At 38.0% G+C, this 22330-nt stretch overlaps 1 protein-coding gene across 1 annotated transcript; it reads right to left on the reverse strand.

Annotated features, from left to right (window-relative positions):
* Positions 1-8997: 8997 nt before the first annotated feature.
* Positions 8998-11537, reverse strand: LOC148040672 (HVA22-like protein e). Its single transcript, XM_087660971.1, has 5 exons — positions 11252-11537; positions 10963-10989; positions 10718-10840; positions 9798-10047; positions 8998-9594 (listed from the first exon to the last, which is right to left on the reverse strand). The coding sequence occupies exons 1-5, from the start codon at positions 11296-11298 to the stop codon at positions 9559-9561; spliced, it is 483 nt and encodes a 160-aa protein (XP_087517097.1). The 5' UTR covers positions 11299-11537; the 3' UTR covers positions 8998-9558.
* Positions 11538-22330: the final 10793 nt, after the last annotated feature.

Genomic DNA, 22330 nt, shown 5'->3' on the forward strand with positions numbered 1-22330 from the left:
GTATAAAGTGCTGGTATAAAGTGAGGCACATGCCTTTTGAGTCAAGGGATGGGCTATTCGAAGAGTCACAAAAATTATCTAAGGCTCGCCTGATATTTCCTGTGCAAACAAACGGAGTGGTGTTTACCGCTAGTGGTTATCAAAAAGAATAATAATTATCAAATTTGGCATTCCGTTGAGTTTAGAGAGCTCAATAAATTAATAGCTAAGGGTTACTATTTGTTGCCATTCATTAATCAAATCTTAGATCAACTAGTAGGTAGGGATATATACCCCTTTATGGACTATTTTGCTAGCTACAATTAAATGACCATCGCAGAGGAAGACAAGTTAAAGATGACATTCGTAACCATATTTAGAATCTTTGCATATCATGTCGTGACCTGCAAGTTATGTAATACATCGGATTCTTGACAGCACACAACCAACAAAACCTTCAGTGACATTTTCCCAAAAGAGCTCAAAGTCTTCATTCATGATCTAGAGACAGCTACCATTAGCGATAGGAAGTGCATAGCTTTCTATCATCAATCAAATATAACCAACGATTCATTAATGCACTAGTTGAAAGAATATTTCCATTGACAAATTTATTATCCTTCAATTGTTCCTTGACTTGGAGTGATGCATGCACAATATCATTTCAAGATGTGAAGAGGGAATTGGCTAAAGCACTAGTCCTAAAAGTATTTAAAAGATATGAGACATTCTGTGTTTTTAACAACCACGATATATAATATCAACTCTGCTCATCTCAAATATGGGATGAGAAATGGTACTACCCAACTACATTCACTAGTAGCCCACAAGTTGGGTGTGTCTGAAATTAATTATACGTACAGTAAAATTTTTACCTTGGGATGGTCTTTGCCACAAAGAAATTTAGGCATTATATTCTATACAAGAAGATAGTATTATATATAAAGATAGAAGGACTGAGGTTATTATTAAACAAGTTGCAACTGCTTGATCGCCTAGCAAAGTGGTCAATCACTTTGCCAAAATTCAATTAGGAGATTAAGCATAAGCTACCAAGATTGTGAGGCATTGTAGAGTGTCTTGTAGACTTTTAAGTGTCGAAAAAGTATTGCCCAAAGTTAGCAACCTTAAGGGTCTATTTAAAATAGACACCACCTCCATTCCATCATAGTATAAGGGTGCAATAATGCATTATCTATCCATAGGAGAGACTAGAGCCTCTTTTTCAAACTGAGAAGAGAAAAATTAAATAGCAAGCCTTGAAGTTTGTCTTAATTGTAGGAACTCTATATCGACAAGCGATAGGTGATATTTATCATCGATATGTTATGCCTGATGAAGTTTCATTTATCTTGGAAGAGTATCATGATTGTGCTTGTGGAGGGTACTGTCCTAGATTGTTGACTATGCAAAAAGTATTAAGAGACAATATTGGTGGCTATTCATCTTCCAAGTTACATTTTCACATGTAAAGAGATTATATATGCCATAGACATGATAGTAAAGAGAATCAAAAGTGCCCATTGACTCCTATTATGGCATTATTACCATTTGAGAAGTGGGGTATTGACTTTGTAGATTCAATTACCATGTCATTCTCTACACAAATATCATAGTAGCGACTCACTATGCACAATTGACCAGAAGGAATGATGCAAAAGAGATTGCTAGATTCCTTCTTGAATAAATAGTATATCGGTTTGGTCTAGCAAAAGAGTTGGTGTTAGACAGTGGAACTCATTTCTTGAATAAGGTGATCAAAGGCTTCTTGACTAAGGCCTGGTAGATTAAGCATAATAAAATAATAGCTTATAATCCACAAGTGAATGGGCAAGCATAAAGCACCAATAAGCAGCTTATGGGAATCCTGTCAAAGATTGTTTCAAAAATTAAACATAATTGACATAGGAAATTATATGTGGTTGTATAGGTGTACAACACAACCTTTAAACAAGCTACTGGCTACACCCTATTCAAATTACCCTATAGAGAGGAGTGTGTATTACCCTTTTCAGATCAAGTTGCCTACAATAAAATTTGTGATCAACTATTCTCTAGGGGATGAAGCTACACTTTTTGAATGCTTTACAACCTTAGCACATCTCAATGAGCTTGAACTTCAAAGTTAATTACATCAAGAAGTAGCCAAGCATCGTATGAAATAGCTTCATGACTAAACCAAAGAAGTATACCTTCGAAAAAGGAGAACTGGTCATATGCTATGATGCATGTAGGGATCTTTTTCTTGAAAAATTAGAGCCTAAGTGGGATTGTTCCTATAGAATAGATAAAAATAAGTCTATCACATTATTAGCAGATTTATAGGGGTGATATTTAAAAATAAGATTAATTTTAACAAGATTAAGCCTTATTATATAAGCATGCCCTTACATGTTTATGCCCTATTGGTTTGAAACCTGTAAGAGAGATTAAAATTGGTTGATGGGGCAACTAATCTCGTATTTGGAACACCCATATCTAGAATAAAGATACTATCGGGAAAGGATTGTTTGGTGGAGCAAAGGGTATAAGGTGATTGAACAAGTAGACGATATGTTTGTTTGCGAAATTAAGGTCTTTTGCCATCACTACTCAAGCATCTTGGCAAGTATCCCTATAGGTTTCAATGAAGAAGGTGGGATAGATCCATTGGTTCACGCTTTGAATATGCTAAACTTTGATTATAGTTATGAATAGAGGCATTGACGATGGTCAGCTATGTAAACCCTTTATGGACCCATACATTGTATTTTGATGGAGCATCAAGGGGTCCCAATAAGAAAGGAAGCATTGGGATAGTAATTAGAGATCCTCAACATAGGGTCATGATGAAATTAGCTGCCTACCTTAAGGTAGGATTTACTAACAATATGGCAAAATATAAAGCCCTGATAATGGGATTGAACATTACTAAGAGAGGCGGTAGTCGCCAATTATTAGTAAAGAAAAATTTTCAATTTTAATATTGAATTAACTAGATAAAATGTACATTACCGCGTGGAAGCTTCTTGTGGTGGATCTAGGTGGGGCCTTTCCTGTCTTAGTTCTTTTCCCTTAAGCAAAATGTATATGTGTATTTGGGGATGTTTCTTTCTTTGTTTAGGACTGGCAATCACAAGTCATGAAGTCCTATGATTAGGTTAGGTATGTCTGGGGACGTTTGAGCAATTGTCTGCCTCCTACAAATACATTTTTGAGCATACAAAGATCTCTCTTTGAGGTAGCCCTAGTCACCATGTCCTCCTAGCCAACTACGAAGCTAGTTCTAATAACTCGTTTTAGTTGTAAGGCAACTAGGGAAGCCAGATGAATAAAAAAGAAAATGATTAATTTGTCTGAAATACATACAATACGGAGATGTGTAAAAAGTGATTCTAACCCCCCTGAAATAAGAACATAAAGAGAAAAAACAAAAGAGCAAATATTCATCGTCACCTTACAAAGATCTGGCATTAAACGAGGGCCGATGCCTTGCCTTATTGGGGGTAGCATCTAGACAAAGAAAATAAGGAAGGTTAGAGCAAAAATAAAAGACTTTGTATCACCTCGCAAGAGCTTGGAAGATTCATAGATACCAAGACTAGACCTGAGGTCCATGCCCTATTCTCCTTGGGTCACAATACATTGAGCTCTCTCCTTTTTACACATCCGGGTACCCAAATCATGAATAATAGAGAATGAGAAAACTAGAAAAATATATGAATTCAAGTGGACCAGGCTATAGGAGTACTCAACTAGAAGTTCCTAGTACAGTTGTCCTAGGTGAGTGTAGGCAAGTAACAGCACCATTTAGAATAACTTCTTTGATAGATCTTTTAGCTGGTCTATGTTGGAGTGGTTGGTTATTAGAAATTGGCTCTCCATCTCTTTATCAAATTATGCTTAGCCTATCCCTTATGAAATTCATGCCTTGATCTTTATCAAGGGCTAGTGTGAGAGCTGTGTTTTATGTTATATTGTGTATTTTATTTAAAGTAGCTTGATGCTCACTCTATTTTATTTTTGTGAAGATCAATTCGTGGGTTCAATTGTCTAAATCGCCCTATCCCATGGTTACCAACAAATGGTGCAACGAGGTGCCAAAACTAAAGTAGAAAATGAAGCATTTGTAACAAAAATGAAATTTAGGTACCGATTTCTAACCAAAAGTGAGTAGCTTGGAACATGTTGGAAGCATATGTTCATCACAATCAAAGTTCACTAGATGACCCATTTAAAGAGGTACAACTTTAGCACTACAAAACAATTAGTTGATCCCTTGGTCGAAAATACCATCCAGGAGGCCAACTCAATAAAAAACAACACCAAGAATGCAATCATACCTTCAAAACTTGAATTCGAGCTTATTTGCCCCTCCGATTTTTAAAAGACCACTTGGTGATAATGTAAATGCATAGGACAAGAACTAGTTATTTGTTAATTAAGAGCTTAAAAAGCTCAAAATCATCATGTTCGTAGGGGGGTTTTTCAATGCCCCCATATTTCCCATGATATCCTCAATTTCCAATTGTCTAATTTAGACTGAGCATTCTTGACCATGATCTCCTAAATTTATTTGTCTCACATTGTTGCAAAATCACACAAAATGATGCATTCTATGAAAAAAATCATTTGTTAGTCTTTCTCTATTCTCTTTCTCTCTCACCATAGTGGGTGTTCATACAAGCTAAGAGGAACAAGGAAAAGGGATATTCAAACATTGATGCAAGTAGTGGAGCAAAGGAGCATGAATATGGCTATTAGTGGCTGTGCCGCGCATCACCAAGCTCCCTAAGTGATCCAAAGATATAAAAAATAAAGCTATTTTAAGACAACAAGTCTCATTTTATTTAAACATGGCAAAAAATGAATGTTGTATGCATATATAAAGCAATTTCTTTAAAGGGGGCATCAACTCTTACTTGCAAAACCAAATAGAAAAGAATATTAGTAAGAACTACATATCCTAACCTATGTTGTAAGTGTTATCAAAGATGCCCACTTGCTATTCGAGTCGCTCCTTTTAAAAACAAGTTTACCTTGTTCATGTCCATGGAGTTAAGCAAGCATTGAAATCCAATGGCTTGAGAAATGCGGAGTATAAAAGAGCAAACCTTAAAGATAGCACAAGTGAGCCTTTAGATAGGCAATTTGTTGAATGGAATGGTAATTTACATGAGATATGTAGTATGTTAAAAATCAAGTTTTTGCATATATGGATTTTTTTATGAAAATAAAAAAGAGTACATGGCACCAAAACAACAATCAAATCAATAAGAGATTATGGTATTATTATGTTTTTAAAAATAGGTATAATAATAAATCACAAAATAAAATGCAATAAATACATTTTTTATCATTTTTTCATGCACAATGAAATAACCATGTCAATGCATGTATATTTCGTATCCATGCAAAGAGAAATAAACCACAAGATAGATTATTATTCAAAACGTAATGATCCTTTAAAAAAATACCATTAAATCATGTGTTAATTAGAGCTGATATGCTTTGGTATACATGCAGTAATAACATGCACCCATGACCATCATAGCATACCTGCAATTTACTGTCACACGAATATACTTCAATAGACGATAGAGTGAGTGGCATCACATATTGCAGTAAGGATTGAATAATGCAATTAATATTGCAACCGCAAAATATAATGCTTTCGAGTAAATACAATAATCAAAAAGCCACAATGAATGGTCTTATTATGTTTTTAAAAATAGGTACAATAATAAATCACAAAATAAAATGCAATAAATACATTTTTAATCATCTTTTCCATGCACAATGAAATAGCCATGTCAATACATATATAATTCTTATCCTTGCAAAGAGAGATAAACCATAAGATAGATTATTATTCAAAACATAATGATCCTAAAAAAAGTACCATCAATCATGTGTTAATTAGAGCTGATACGCTTTGGTATACATGCAATAGTAACATGCACCCATGACCATCATAGCATACCTGCAACTTACTGTCACATGAATATACTTCAATAGACGATAGAGTGAGTGGCATTACATATTGCAATAAGGATTGAATCATGCAATTAATATTGCAATGGCAAAATGTGTTGCTTTCGAGCAAGTACAATAATCAAAAAGCCACAATGAATAGTTGTAATTTACAAGGGTATACTTAGTCTAACGAGAGCTTGAGTGGCATCACATATTACAATAATGATTAAACACTACAAGGAATAATGCAATGGTGAAATGGAATGTTTACAAGCCATTGCAATAACCAAAAAATATTATGCCTCAAGTCATAATGAATAATAGCCATGATTCTACTAAATATCGATTGCTCAGTAAACCAAATTAAAGGCAAGATGTGTAGAAAAAGGATACTCGTCATGCCCAAAATCAAAAGGAAACCATGTTGCTAGGACCAAGCAAGATAATGGACAACAAACCAAAGAATCCATGCTTGTGGACAAGTAGCTTGATGTCAAAGATAATTATGTGAGGCTAAAATTGCATAAATGAATGATTGCAAACAAAAAGATAGTTATCATAACTAGTAAGCAAGTGAGAGGAGTTGTAGCAACCATAGTTTGAGGGCAAGGAAAGTTTCGTCAAAAGTGAGGGAAGCTAAAGGGATTCGGAGAAAGGTAACCCTAGTAAAAGGTACATTCACACAAACATTCTAGGGTTTGAGGGTTATATAATAACCTTATAATAAGCCCACAATAAAGGTAGGTAGGTGGGTTCGAGAAGGAAGGGAAGGGGGGGGGGTATATATTTTCATTAAAAAACATGCATGCCTACATGGCATGTAAGGGTTCCATTTACATTATTAGATTGCCTTCATATATGAATGGTCAAGGTCTTTGCGACTTTGCTTAAGGACTTCTTTTTTCTCTCTTATTTGGTATTTTGATAAGTCAAAATATCATTTGATTAAAGTAGACTAAAATATCGAATTTTGAATGTAAGGAAAGGGTTATGGCAATACAACGGGTTTTGGTTCTTCTACAAAGTCTAGTGAAAACATGAAGTAGGTGTTATTACTACTTATGTAGCAATAGTGGCAACAATAATAGTGGTTAGACGCAAAGAAGCAAGAGTCTACGATTGTAAATGCTTTGCAAAGGTTGAGCATGAGATGGAGTAATTTGATGGGCATAGTGTATTGGCTTATTATACATATTCTTGCTTGACTAGCTTGTGCATGTATGGATCCATGTAATAGTGTCGTTGCCTTGTAGGGATGGCATGGAGCTTCAAGCAAATTTGTTGTTGGTAAAATTTGGTGTCGAGTGCTTTGGGATTGGTAGAACTTGGGGTGAATTGCTCTCATCTTAGAGTTATCCTAGGCAAAAACATATTTAGACGTTTGCAATAGATTCATTAATTAATTTGTTAATTCAATAACCAAAGGAGCATTGATTTTGACTAATTTAGGGTGACCCTTTGTGTATTGATAACGATCACATTATTTGCTTAAAATTTGGTTACTTTTAGGATTGTTGGTCGTAGTCCCATTCCTAAGTAAGGATTTCTTAGAGATTAATTGATATAACTCCATTTCCAAGGTGCTATTAATGACGAACTTGGTGGCGTTGAATGATTCGTTTGAGTGAGACTAGCAATTCCAACCATTCCACTTGCAAATGTTGGCATAATGTGTAGTTCCTTGGCAAAACAACCAAGCTTCATCATTTCATCCTCCTTTATCCAAAGAAAGCCCATCATTCTCCAATTTCCAACTACTTGACTATTCCCTCTTTATAGCAAGCCCAACAAAGCCTCGAATCCTTCTCCTGACCTTTACGAGCCTAGAAGTTGCACCAATAATTGTTCAATTCCCTCGACACCATTGCTAGATTATGTTTGATCATCTCTCATGATCAACGTAAACATTGAAACTCTACATCCATGCCATGTTAAGACTATTTTAAGAGTCCTAAACCTTGCATAAAGAATTGTTCCACTCCCTCAACATCATTGCTAGATTATGTTTGATCCTCTTATGATCAATGTAAATATTGGGCCTCCACCATTGTGCCATGTTAAGATTTTTAAAAGACGACTATCACCAAAAATTCCCGAGACATAGTTTCAAGCTGAGCTAGTGTCTAAGAAGTAGCTCACATAAGTGCTTGCTTTATTAGAAGAGCCTCACCTAAGAATGCGTTGTGGGGGCAATGCTATGGCCTATTGTCCAAGCATGTACAAAATAATAGATGCAAAAATGTGATGCCTAAGTCAATTACCCCACCACCTCTAGGCCTAACATCTCACAAACAATTTTGTACCAAATTATCAACAAGTACGCATTACTAAGTACGAAGCCACAAGCTTAAACCCCCTTTAGGGATTGGGACAACAAATTGTCAATCGTTCTATGGACTCACCACCATAACCTATAAGATGGCCACAAATTTAACCCCTTGCCATTGCATTCAACCTTGGAAACCCTCGCCTCCTTTGAGTTTGCAACGCCCAACTACCAATCAAAAGCCATTTTCAAGCCCTCTCAATGGATTGTCACTAGATAAAGACTAAGTCTACAATTTTTAACGCACCACCGAAAATCCAAGATAACCCAATCCGTCTTGGTTTTCAATACCAAGACCAACAAATTCTGTGGTAGGACTTTTCGATAATTATGGCCTTTCTTTTGTACTAGTCTCTAGGCTACTCTTCCACATAACGTCAATGGATGTCAACTTCAGATCTACAAAGCTACTGGTCTCGAATGGGACTGCAGGATTTTATCCATACGCCCACCATTCTCTTACTGTTCTCACTTCCTTCAACACGGCCAGTCTCCTCCCTTCAACGATGAAGCAACAACTCTTGTAGATACCCATCACACTCCAAGGATCAGAATCCGCAGCTTGCTTGGGGGTAGTGATCCTTGACATTAGAGCAAGTCGATCCTTATTCTTAATCCAGTTCAGCTTGGCGGTTTATTATGTCTGCTCATATTATCAGCTAATGGATCTCAGCAAGCATTTCCCTCGGGATTAGTGTTGGCATATTGCATATCCTTTGAGATTATGTGTTGGCATATTGCAGTTTATCTACCAAACTTAAATTAATTGAACACTATATTGCCCTCTTCAATAGATGAGGTACATTTTTGGGCTATAAGTAGATCATTGAGTTTTCCATGTGGATAAGGCTTTAACGAACAAATCAGTTCTCAAAACACTGGCAAAACAAAGCTGGCACACTTGGAAGCCAAGTGAGACCTCCTCGAGGACTCGTTCAAATTCACAACAGAAATACCCCAAGAAACAGCACTCATGACAGTGTTGAACAACAGAAAACCACCAAGCACTGAGTAATCTTGCAATCGTTTCCAACCATCCAAGTAGATAAGTTTTGTACTTCCATGCTTTACCAGCAGTTTCAGCCGTTACTGTGGACAGCTCTTCAGCATCCAGAACCATTACAGCAGATTTCAATGTGCACAAGTGGATGCCTACAAAAAGGCAGTTACAGCAGACCCCAATGTGCACAGCTGAATACTGACAAAAAGGCTACTCACAGTGTCTCTGAGAACTCACTTGTCCTCAGTCAAAAGCTCAGACTTTAGTTTAAGTATAGCTGGCATGCCCCAAAAGAACTTCAAGCAAAAGGGTTCTTGTAAGCCTCCTTGTTTGCCTGCATTCAAAACCCAAATATAAGCCATTTAACATACTGAGCTACTGAGGCCTAGAAACACAATAAACCAATGGGGTATCACACCATGCAGTTGACTAACTCTAATGGCAATACACAATCAGACTTTTCATAAGCATTCAGCTATTGCTGATAAGAGTGCCATTCGATCTTGGCTCTTGGACATGGAAGCGAATAAACTATACCTGAGCAATGACATTGTCTAGAGCACCGGTTCCATGCTCCCGAATGTACTGCTCCAATGACTCGCGAGCTTGCGGGTTCAATAGCTCCAAGAATTTCCTTTGCGACTCACTCAAGCTCCTCTTGAATGCTGCTTCCTGCTTCAGGAGCTTCCCTCGTATCAGCCACTCATACACATGATGGGCTCCTCGAAAAGGGGGAAGTACTAGCCAGCATGCACATGACAGTTTCAATAAGTTCCAGAAAGGTATCCTGATAAGCACAAGTCATAGACACCGGCCCAACAGAATTAGTGATGCCTGAGAACCTTAGCAGCAGCCACGCCTCAAAAAATACACAAATCCATGACTTGTAGAGTCTACATCATCACAGCCAATTTAACAATTATGGACGTGCCCCTGCCCGAATAATTCAGGCCAGACGCCACCCTTGAGTTTCCATCCATAACAAACCTTCCCCGATTGACTCACCAGGATCTATATTTCACGCTACTCTCATGTATGACCTTGCCTAAAATCCTCTTGTCTACACTATCATGTTCCCTCTCAATCTACCTGACCTTAGCTAACATCTTGCCCACACCATGCACTGTTCCCAACACCTGATGGTGACATACCATCCCTCGCTTGGTCATGTGTGCTCCATAGATCCTCAAACAAGCACCCGCTACGAATACGTGAGCTTGCTGACATGCAAGCCCGTAAGCCGTTACCTTGTTTGACGATGGCAAAGCTGTCAGAGACTGCCTTTTAAATATGACCCGTGGACATAAAACCAAGTGGAAACACTTCCGTGTGCCTGAAAGTCCATTTCCCTTTTAAGTTCTCCAAAACTTGATTATCAACATGGTTATCCGCTTTGAGAAACACTTGCAGACAGTAAAATAAGCAGCAACATACAATGAAGCAAACCGGCACAGTACCATGCAAAAACAGGGGCTGCCAGAATCTCGACAAAGGTCAAGGAAGAGTACAGGATCCAGTATGTGAGCCACTGTTGATCATCCTCTTTCGACTCGCTTTCGATGGCCTGGACTGATGCATACCTGAGAGAGCAAACGAAGAGAGTATCAGCAATCTAAGTTAGCTACCATTAGAGCACGCCGCCTGTCAGTCACAGGTTTGTGCCCCAGAGCCCCTGTAGATTAGTAAAGCTTTTTAGACTTACAAAGGATAGAGAAGCATCAGCAGGGGCCTGCAGACAGAAGACCACAGAAAGATAGAACAGGTCAGCCAAGGTTATATTTTAACGAGAGAAGTCAGAACAAGGCTAAATTAAATATGAACAGCAAATCATTCAACAAACAATGGCGACGGCCTGATCAGTGATGACAAACAGAAATCCGGACCCAGAGTTAGCGTTAGACATTAGACAATGAACACTACTTCAATCGACAATCAAATGGGGTTCGGATAATAGTCATCATGAGAGTAAAGGAAGGGCAAAGGCATGCTACCCTGCAAGGGTAGGGAGCTGCATGAGCGTGGACCAAAACCAGCCCATTCGGATGAGGCAGAACAGGCAAGAAAACAGATTAACCAATCAGACTTACTGAAAGACAAAGCCAGAGACTCTGAAAGAGAGAGAGAGAGAGAGAGAGAGAGATGGAGACAGGATTGGGAACGGGGAGACCCCCGATTTTGAAAGTAATTTCCCACCATGGCGGTACTGGGACCGGACTGCTCCCGCCAGCCCCGCCCCATCTCTCTCTCTCTCTCTCTCTCTCTCTCTCTCTCTGTGCTTGTGGCGCTGTGTGCAACCCTACCAGCAGCAGCCATGGGCGTGAGTTCCAAGAGCACAATTCCATAGATTGCATTCATTCCTCCCTGCATTCAAAATTCCGGGGTTTGCGTATTAAATTCTAAACAATCTTTAAACGCAAGGGTCATGAAAACGGAGTCCGGACTTAAAAAAATCTCAAATATTCCGAACCCTCTCGTTAATCGCGATTAAAAGAACCCCCCCGTCCGGGCGCACTGAAGGCCGGATTCACATCAGGGCGGACAGCTCCTTAAAGACATTCGCATCGTCCGGGGACTTCACACTCTCCGTGGACATGTTCCGCAACTGCCATTGAAAAGTGGGTCAGTCACAAGCATCACAAGCGCTATCATGGTCAATGAGTTCCTCACTAGCCTCCCCAATGCTGCCCCTCTCTTGCTCCCTCCCATCAATAGAAAATCTCTACTCTACTTTGGTCAGCTCAAAACTTTCTTTTTTCCAACCATGCACACGATTTTTTTAAAATATATAAATATACACATCACCTCTCGAATACGGCAGACTCGACTAAATTAGGGCAAAAAGCTAAAATATAGTCTTAAAGGCTTCATCTTGTTTAGCTGAATTCCTAAGCATAGAACGAGCTTCCACAAAAAATTACATTGCAAAGAGAAGCCACACAAGCAAAAAGAGACTTCAAATGTCCAAACACCAATTCCTGTCGCACCAAATGATATATACAAGGTGATGCCACGAATTTGTAAAGAGACAAGAAGGGAGAGAGGAAGCACCCAAGAGCACACACACACAAAAGCAATGGAGTCTTGAGAACACAAAGAGATAGAGTTGAAATCTTCTTCTTCTTCTTTTTTCTTCTTCCACACAAAAGAACTAAGTCTACAACTTGATAAAAGACTAATATGAAAGTACCACGACCTATGTACATGCGGTCATCACTAAGTGTGAACCCACAAGGAAAGAAGAAGTGGGCACAATGAATGTACCATAACCAAGGATGGACTACGTGCGTGTAGTCCAGCTATAGAATCATTAGAGTATCCTCATGTCGATCACCTAACACATAAGTAACTAATATTGTGTCACATCACCAAGGCATATGTACTGGATGCCAACTCATATAGAGCTCGACAACTCAACACTCCCCCTCAAGCTCAACATGAGCTCATGAGCTCCAATCATAGTCCTAAAGCATTGAAGCTTTGGTAAAAATGTCAACAACTTGATCCTCTGTGCTAGCATAAACCAAGTTAATATCTCTTGCTATAACCCACTCTCGAATGAAATGGTAATGGACCTCTATGTGCTTGGTCCACATATGATACATTGGGTTCCTAGCCAATTGAATGCTACTTAGGTTTTCATTATAGATAATAACCTTCTTATCCACCTACATCCCCAAATCACCAAGCAGCTTGCGTAACCAAGCTACCTCACATACTATAAATGTAGCACCTCCATACTCTACCACTGTACTAGACGAGGCAATCATCTGTTGTTTCTTGCTACTCCAAGTAATAGTAGCACTGCCAAAGAAAAACATAAAACCACTAGTAGAACTCATGTGGGAAATACTATCAACCCAATCTACATTTGTGTAACCATGCAACTCCAATGGTACACTTGCACCGTAGAATAAGGCATAGTCAAATGTGGACTTAACATAGCGCAATACGCGCCACATTACATCCAAATATGGCTTCCGCTAGCAGCTACATAAACCAACTACGCAGTTTAGGTCTGGCCTAGTGGTCGTCAAATAGATAAGGCTACCCATAAACTTCCAATACATAGTGGCATCCTCAATCAAGTCCCCCTCATGTGCACTAAGCTTAGCATTAACATCCAAAGGTATAGAAATAGACTTGCAATCGGCCATACTATACGTCTTCAACATATCCAATGCATATTGTCTCTATCACATCCCAAATCCTTCATTTTAATTCACCCTTGAGAAGTCCCTTCATATTGTCAATCTTTGTCTTAGTACCATTCACAATGATTAAATCATCTATATATATAGTAATGACCACATTACTTACATTACTCTCACATACATAGAGTGAGTGATCATCTTGTGCTTTGCAAAATCCAATGCTGATAAGGTATTCTGTAATTCTGCCATGCCATGCCCTAGGTGCAGCTTGCTTTAGCCCATAGAAGGCTTTACGTCAACATACATAATTTGGATTATTCTCATTCACATAACCAATTGACTGTTTCACATAAACTTCCTCTTGCAACTTCCCTTGCAATAAGAAGGCATTCTTAACATCCATTTGATGCACGATCCAACATTTTGATGCATGCATTGCTATGATAGCCCTTATAGTGGCCATTTTAGCAATTGGGGCAAAGGTCTTCTCATAATCAATACTATGAGTCTATGCATATCCTTTAGCAACTAGCCCTTCCTTATAGCTCTCTCGATATATCCATCTAACCTTGTAAACCCATTTGCAACTAGTAGATTTATTACTTTCAAGTAAGGGCACTAAGTCCCATGTGTCATTACTCATAAGTGCAACTATTTCTTCATCCAAAGTATGATCCCAATACTCATCACCCATCGCATCCACAAAACAAGTGGGATCCACATCTTACACAACCTTAGCCATGTATGCATAGTGATGAGCTACATAGCTATCATATATCAATCTTTCTATTGGCTTTCTCACTCTACTTGACCTCTTAGACTTGGATCACTACTAGATGCTTTAGTATCCTCTTGTGCCTTCTGTACACCAGTTGTTTTAGTATATGGAATCTCAAACTCCTCATCCAAGTTATGTTCAAAACCGTCTGAATCAGCATCAACATGAGAGAAACATGATGATACATCTGACATCGTAGCTGAGTCCCCAACTCTCTTGATATTTATAATGTACTTGGTGGAGTAACTAGAGATCTCAATCTACCACTCCAACATCTATCAAGAGAACCATGACTAGGAGACTCTTGTGATCCACTCAATGTCTATGACTACTAACTTGTTTTCTACATAGCCACACTCTCATGCTCATCAATGCCAAATGTATCATATACATTACTATACTAGCTACTCAATTCATAAAAAATAACATCCATGTTAACTCTCAGCTCACATGTGATAAAATTATAACATCTATATCTATTTTGCTCAAGAGAATATCCAACAAATATACATTTTTCTGCTTTAAGATCCAATTTACTATGCAACTCATCAAGAATATGCACATAAGCAATACATCCAAATTTCAGATGGGATAGATTAGGCTTTCTACCCATAAACTTCTCCTCATGTGCCATACCATGTACAATAGTAGCGGATATCCTATTCATAATATATACAGTAGTAGCAACTACTTTAGCCCAATTATTATAAGATCTGAGATACACACTCGACCTTCTTATATACTTAAAAGATATATGGTGAATATTATGCTGGCGCAGAGAGAGAACAGATGAGAGAAAATAAAGATGTAGAGAGAAAGAGAGAGAGATAGACAGATTGATAACACACTAGGGACTGGAAGATGGGCCGGTCCCCCCCTCCTTTGTAGAGTTATATTATTAACAAGGAGCAAGCTCCTCCGTTACACATAAACCAGTTCTTAACTTGTAGATATTGGGAACAAGATCACGGTTCCTTGCATGGTACACAACCGGCTAACACTTGCACAACTTAGAAGTTGGCACCTTTTGATCCTTATTGAGTCTCTCCTTCTCTCCTACACAATATGTGTAGGGATCTCCTCTTGGAGCTTGATTTCAGTAGAGCTTCCGTAGCACTTGCACCTTCTCTCCTACACATATTGTGTAGGGATCTCCTCTTGGAACTTGATTTCAGTAGAGCTTCCGCAGCACTTGTAGCTTCTCTCCTCCTCTTGCATGCATGCAAAGTGATGCTTTTCTCTCCTCTTCCACACCCAAGGAGAGCCTCCCTTTTATAGGCTCCAAGAGCTTCTCTTCTTGGAGAGAGACTTGAGTGCCAAGTTTCGAAAGGTTTATCTTCATGCAAGACATGGTTGTTCTAGGACCTACTCTGCATCACCAATTTTGGATATATCTCTCTGTGCATTGCTCGGATGGAAAAATGTCCAACACAAAAGTTGTAAATCTCGTTGTTTATGGTAACCGCAACAGCGGGCCGTTTCTAAAGATTGGATTTCTATTGCGAGATATTTTAAAAATGGATTCACCGTGTCTATTTTAAGAAAAGCAGCTTTTTAAACTCTATTCTTAACTTATGGTCCATGCAACCACCTTGAGCCATAGATAAGGAGAGTTCATTAGATTGCCTTGGGCCTCAATCTTAAGATTGACTTCCACACAAAAGCTTGTGTCATCTTAGACCTTAGAAAGGGAAAATCATTTCTCTCCTCACTTCCAGAGAATCACATCTCTCGTCTTTCTTAGTGAAAGAATTACTTCTCTCCTTAATTCATTAAGAGAGAAAATACATTAAATCTTGACTTGTAAGGGAGAGGATGATCCCAAATAAATGCAATGCTCATTACACACAAGTAAACGTTCTCAGGTGTCCCCAGATGCACACATAAATACATATACACATTGCTAATGCACTTCCTCTTCTTAGAACTCAATCCATCTTCATTTATGTGTAACTCCTTGGTTCTTGTGTACACTCTTACACTTTGTTAGACACTTCATTTCCCCTTCATAACTTGTACTGCATGTACCATATATCCCTGTCATAGTGCTCTAATTATCCCATTAAGTGATGCATTAGGAATATTGGTCTCTAAATGGTCTCATGGCCATGCTAGATCATATCAATAGTTAAAGAAAAGTGGGTCATTAATTTATTGACATAAAATTACTAAATAGAGAATGCATAATAAGCAATCAATTTAGTGACACCAATAGTAATGAGGCAAGTTTCTATCTGATATCAACGCACAAGCCACCTCTCCATTTGCCTGTTTTTTTGCTTCGTAATTCCACTTTGTTGTGGAGTATATCTACATAGATATACCCTTTGTGTACCATTTTTTTGTAAAATTTAAAAAAACTCATTAGAGAGATATTCTCCCCCTCTATTGGACCTTAGGAATTTAATATGCAACATTGTCTCCTTCTCAACCAATGCCTTAAATCTTTTAAAGTGAGTGAACACCTCACTTTTCCTATGCATAGAGTAAGCCCATACTTTGTGAGTATGATCATCAATGAAAAAAACATAATACTTGCAACCACTCAAAGTTGCAGTCTTTGAAGGACCCCACACATCAGAATGTATCAATTCAAGTAGCTTCTTGCATACATACTTTTTATGCGGAAATGCATGTCTTGCTTACTTTTCAAATTGATATGCTTCACATACTTTATGCATCCTATCAACCCTAAACTTGGGCCAGCCATCTACAACCTATTTTGATTGCATGTCTTTCAACCACTACACATTTGCATGGCCAAATCTCTTATGCCAAATTTCAATATTAGTCACAACACTTGAACCTTGTGCAAACATGGCAGCATCCATTTCAAGTAGACTTACATCAAGAGTAAACAATCTGCCAGTATGTTTTCCTTTTGCAATCAAGCTGCAATCATTTTTTAGATATTCTACATAACAACCATCATATGTGAACCGAACTTGCAATCCCTATTCTACCATCTGACCAACAAAAACCAAGTTTTTTATAATATCTAGTACATACAATACATCAACTAAGTACTTAGTTTTGCCATCCAGCATACTCATAGGAACATTTCCAATATGAGTAATGGGGTGAGCTATATCATCCCCTGTTTCCACATAGCCTAGAGACTTTGAACTGTGTATCTCTTTAAAACACTCTCCATGAGAAGTCGTGCGGTTAGAGGCACCTCAATCTACATATCATAAATCATTCTTTAATGAACCATCAGTAGTCATAATATTCATAAACTACTGCATAACAAACAACTTTTCACTTTTGTCATAATTGTTTCTGTTACTACAGGGTGCATAATTACCTTGCTGCTCTTTTCCATTTCTAATTTCAGCCTTCTTTTTGAAGCAATTTTTAGAAATGTGGCTTTTTTTACCACAATGCCCACACTCTCTACTATCACCAGAATTCAGTTGCTTATTAGAATTTGCAACTTGCCCTCTTTGAATCCCCTTCCTTAGGATTGTCCTCCTCTATTTTGTTGTGCCTCCTATGGCTATAACCTAAGGCAAATTGAGCAAGATGAAAGAACTTCTTACCTGTTGCTTGATTGCTTGCTTTCGTGCTCCAACACATTCACCTCATCCTTCAATCAAGCTCTGCATAGCTGTGGGACGACTTTCATACCATGTAAATAGACAAGAGGGGAAAGAGGTGAAGCATCCTAGAGCACACATACATACAAAGGCAATGGAGACGTGAGAGCACAAAGAGATAGGGATGAAATCTTCTTCTTCTTTTTTCTTCTTTTTCCACACAAAAGAGCTAAGTCTACAACGTGATAAAAGACAAATATGAAAATACCACCATGTGTGTACACGTGATCATTCATTAAGTGTGAATCTACTAGAAAACAAGAGGTGGCACAATCAATGTGCCATAACCAAGGATGGACTACATGGGTATAGTCTAATTGTAGAATCACTAGTGTATCCTCATGTCAATCACCTAACACTAGTGAATAATATTATGCCATATTACTAAGGTACATACTAGATGCCAGCTCATATAGAGCTCAACATCTCAATAGAATTATGCCCCAAGCTTTTCTAAAACTTCATTGAGGTTACCCTAGTCCCCTAATAGAACCTGTTTCCAACCAATTGTATGATGAAGATAGAACTTTTCAAGACTCCTCCTAATTATATACCATAGAGCTTACACCTCCTTGCACTCCTGAAACAAGTGCTTGGTTGTTTCTTCTTTCTTTCTACATAGTACACAAAGTGGAGATACTTGTGCAAACTTAGTAATCCTATCTCTAGTAACCAATTTGCTAGCCACAACTCTCAAAAGGAAAATTTTGATTTTATAGGAGAGTGTGGCTCTCCATGCTTACTTCTGCCTTCGTCTCCATGCTTTGAAGGTCCCCCTAGGTTCAAGTTTGTTCCCAAGATTCCTCAACCCTTAAGTGCCATCTGGAATTAGGCTCTCTTCAATCACCTCTCTCTTTTACTATAGATAGAGGTCTGTTGGGGTTTGCCAGCAGCATTAACTGTAGTTTTGAAAGTTAAAGGCTCATGTAGAGTACAAGTGGGCCACTTTGTCTTGAACTTGGAGAGAATCACGTGCACTCAATCATCCTCTTAACCATTTAGTCTAAATTATCCAACAATCAAAGCCAAAGGCAAAGCCAGCTTTGTGTTTTCATCCCAATTGTCATGCAAGCATTTTTTTGTAATTGAAAATAAATACTTGGGTTGCTACATGCCGTGGGAGTAGATCCATCCTCATAAGCATAAGGGGGTAAGCTGTAGGTTAAGAAGCAATGAGGCATCTCCTTTGCCTCTAGAGGCCCCTTTCCATTGAAATAGGAGAGAGAGGTTCTTCCAAGCATTAACCATCTATTGAGCCAACTTAGACTGGGGGATGTAGATTTTAGCCGTATGAGAAAGTAAAACATCTATCAACTTGGCATTGTGCCAAATGCTTCCAAAGACTTTGGTTTTGGCAATCTAGCTAGTGATCATGACACTCCACAGCTGCACATCCTAAACCTTTTTGGGCAAGGAAAATATCAATCTTCATCCAATTCCTTTTGGAGAAGGGAAGTCAGGATATAGCATTCCAAACAAGCTCTTTTCTCATGATGAACATTTACCCTATGACATCTACAAGGCTAGCAATTGAGTATTCTCTAGACTATAACCTCATAAACCCCTCCTCTCAAGTTGGAGTTGTGGTACATTGCAACACCCTGCTTCATTATAAAAACATTGTGGATGTAGTCCTGGATGCAACCATCTTCATCCTTACAAAGCTCAATTTCACCATAATGCCCATTTTTTGGGGAGAGATGAGGACCTTCTCTAAGGAATGCAAATGACAAGGAAGCCACAATGGATAACACTACTACCTATAACAACCACCTTAGCAAGTGCTTAATCAATAACACAGGTACACTGAAGTGCCCCCAAGTTGTGATGGACACATTCTTGGAGCTTTTCCTGTGAAGATTTGAAGACCAGTACTACAACTAGTAGGCACTCTAGACTCTTCAACTCCTTGACCACCTTTCCTCTATATCTACTAGATTTGAGTGGATCATTGCCCCTCTTGGCTAATGAAATTATTAGTCAAAGTTATTGTATGGCTAAGCTTGCTAAAGATGAGGATACCTTGCAGATTGCCCTTGATTGGGCATGTAGCATAGGCCATGCCAATTGCTCTACAAGTTTGCCTAGTATATTATGCCATGTGCCTTTCCTAGCTACACATTGACATGCCAATGAAAATTGGTGAACACATTATAGAAAGTGCATTTGTGTGGCATTTCCAAAGTCCTAGGTTTTGCATGACATATATTACAACTAATCTTGGTGAGGAAATTTTATTCTCACCTTCAATTGAGTAGTTTTGAATTTGTGACATGCCGATTGCCCTACAATTTAGCATGATATGCTATGTTATGTGCCTATATCAAATGAATGGGGCTTCAATAGTCACCGTCATGGTCCTGGTAAGTTCCATTCAAAACTGATTAAATCTTAGTATAAGAGCTATGTCTACTTTACCCACAACTTCGAAAGCTCCGAATTCCAGATGAGGGAGGAACAACAAAACCAAGTTTTTATCCTATTCTCCTATTTTACGTGTAATCATGTTGGTTTTTGCAAAGAAAGCTTGAACCATATAAAGAAAATAACAAAATATTTCATAAAGAAAGCTTATTTTAATAAAAGAATATTTTAAGTTTATTATTCTATTATTATTTATATTAAAGATGTCAAGTCAAGTAATGTAATAGAAAAGAGCAATGATTCATTTAAAATTATCACTAAAGAAGCTTCAATTTGTAATTCACAAATAAACTAATAATTTTAATTATACACAATATCTATGAATATATGTTATTATACATTATGCTTACTATATAGATTCACTTAAAGATTATTTTTATAATAATCTACTTGCCACATCATAAAAAACATAAGTATCCTTCCATTTATCTACCAAGCATAATGCGACCAATGTCACACACAATGTTTGCATATAACACATCATGATTATGTAACAAATAGACCATGAGAGTCTACAAATAAATAAACCTAAAATCATATTATTATTGTATATTTTTTGTAATATATATTAAATTATTCCATAGTATAAGTTGATCCATATCACATTCTTAGCCTTCTAACCCATTTAAAAACTCACAAAAAAGACAAATAAAGTCTCTTTCCCATAATAGTAGTAGCAGTAGGAGCAGCAATGGCAAGCATAGGGAAAGTGGGAAGTGGAGTGTTGCATTGCTTTTTATTTTAGGCAATGGTAATGCACCTAAGACCCCTCATTACATGGGTCGAACACCCATCGATATAGGCTATCATCTTGGGATGAAGGCTAATGGCTTATAAATGGCTAGGCACCCCTTCTATATACATACATGCTATATAGTCATATATAAGTGAAGATAACAAAGAATAAAGGTACCATTCATTTTTTGCCCCCATAGCTCTTTCGTGTTCTTCTCTCTCTCAACCATTTTACACCATAGTTTATATCTCACATTCCACCATTGCTTCCCTCTTAACTAGTATTAGTGCAATAACTCGATATTGCTTCCCTCTCAACTAGTATCAAAGTGATGATTAGTATTCATGGAGCTCATTCTTGAAGTAAGAAGCATGAAGAGTAAAGCTTTTTTGTGAAGGTCAAGGATTCGAGCTTCTTCTTTTACATTGATGCTTATTGCTACGTGCACATTAGTAGGGTACTATTCTCTTTGTTGAGAACTAGATTTGAGTCAAAGTAGATGCTTGATCCATTGAGGCTCAATTTAGGACTACAATAGCTCGCTTTGGCAATGATTTGGAAGCTATTTGTGGATGGATTGAAGTAAAACAGCTTGGCTTTCGGTGGTTGGGAAGAGATTTTGGTACATGGTTTTGATGTATGCAAGTGCAAGTGCTACTTAAGCACAAGGGCAACTTGTTTTTTGGAAGCAAGTGGTCTAAGAAAGGGGTCTACTTGGATCTAGTAGGGGGCTTGCTTAAGCACAAGCTTTGCTTGTTTTGAAGCAAGGGGTCTACTTGTGAGAGTGCCACGAGATGATGAATAGGCTCATGTTTTAAGAGATAGATAAATGGGGCAACCAAAGGCTCCTATTAAGCTAGCTTTATGCAGGTCTAGAAGGGTTTCTAGATCACTAAATAGATAGAATCCATGTCTAATCTATGTCAGGTCATGGATTGCGGTGACCCTCCTTATGATGTAGATGTTATGATTAGCGATGACAATCATAAGTGGAAGAGGGTTATCCGGTCAGAGATGGATTCTTTGGATAAGAATTCTACCTTGAAGAGTTAGTTCCTTTACTTGAGTGCAAATATGCAATGCCATGTAAGTCCGTCTACAAGTTGAAGGTATCTCCATCTAATGTGTTGCCTAAATACAAGGCAAGATTAGTGGCCAAAGGTTTTAAGTAAGACAAGGGGCTTGACTTTCACGAGATCTACTTACTTCAAGATGTTGTTGATTTGTTCTTAAAAATAGAAAGATCTATTTTGAAAACTCTAATATTATGGAAAAGAGGAACTCTCAGATTCGTCTTGCATGTTGACGTGACAAAAATATTAGCAAAAGTCGACCCTTTCTCTAATTCTGTTATTATGTTTCCATAATATAAAATACAACTT

Source organism: Lygodium microphyllum, chromosome 2 (genome assembly GCF_053477565.2).
Source record: "Lygodium microphyllum isolate KBCC chromosome 2, Lygodium_microphyllum_v1.1.10, whole genome shotgun sequence".
Lineage (NCBI taxonomy): Eukaryota > Viridiplantae > Streptophyta > Polypodiopsida > Schizaeales > Lygodiaceae > Lygodium > Lygodium microphyllum.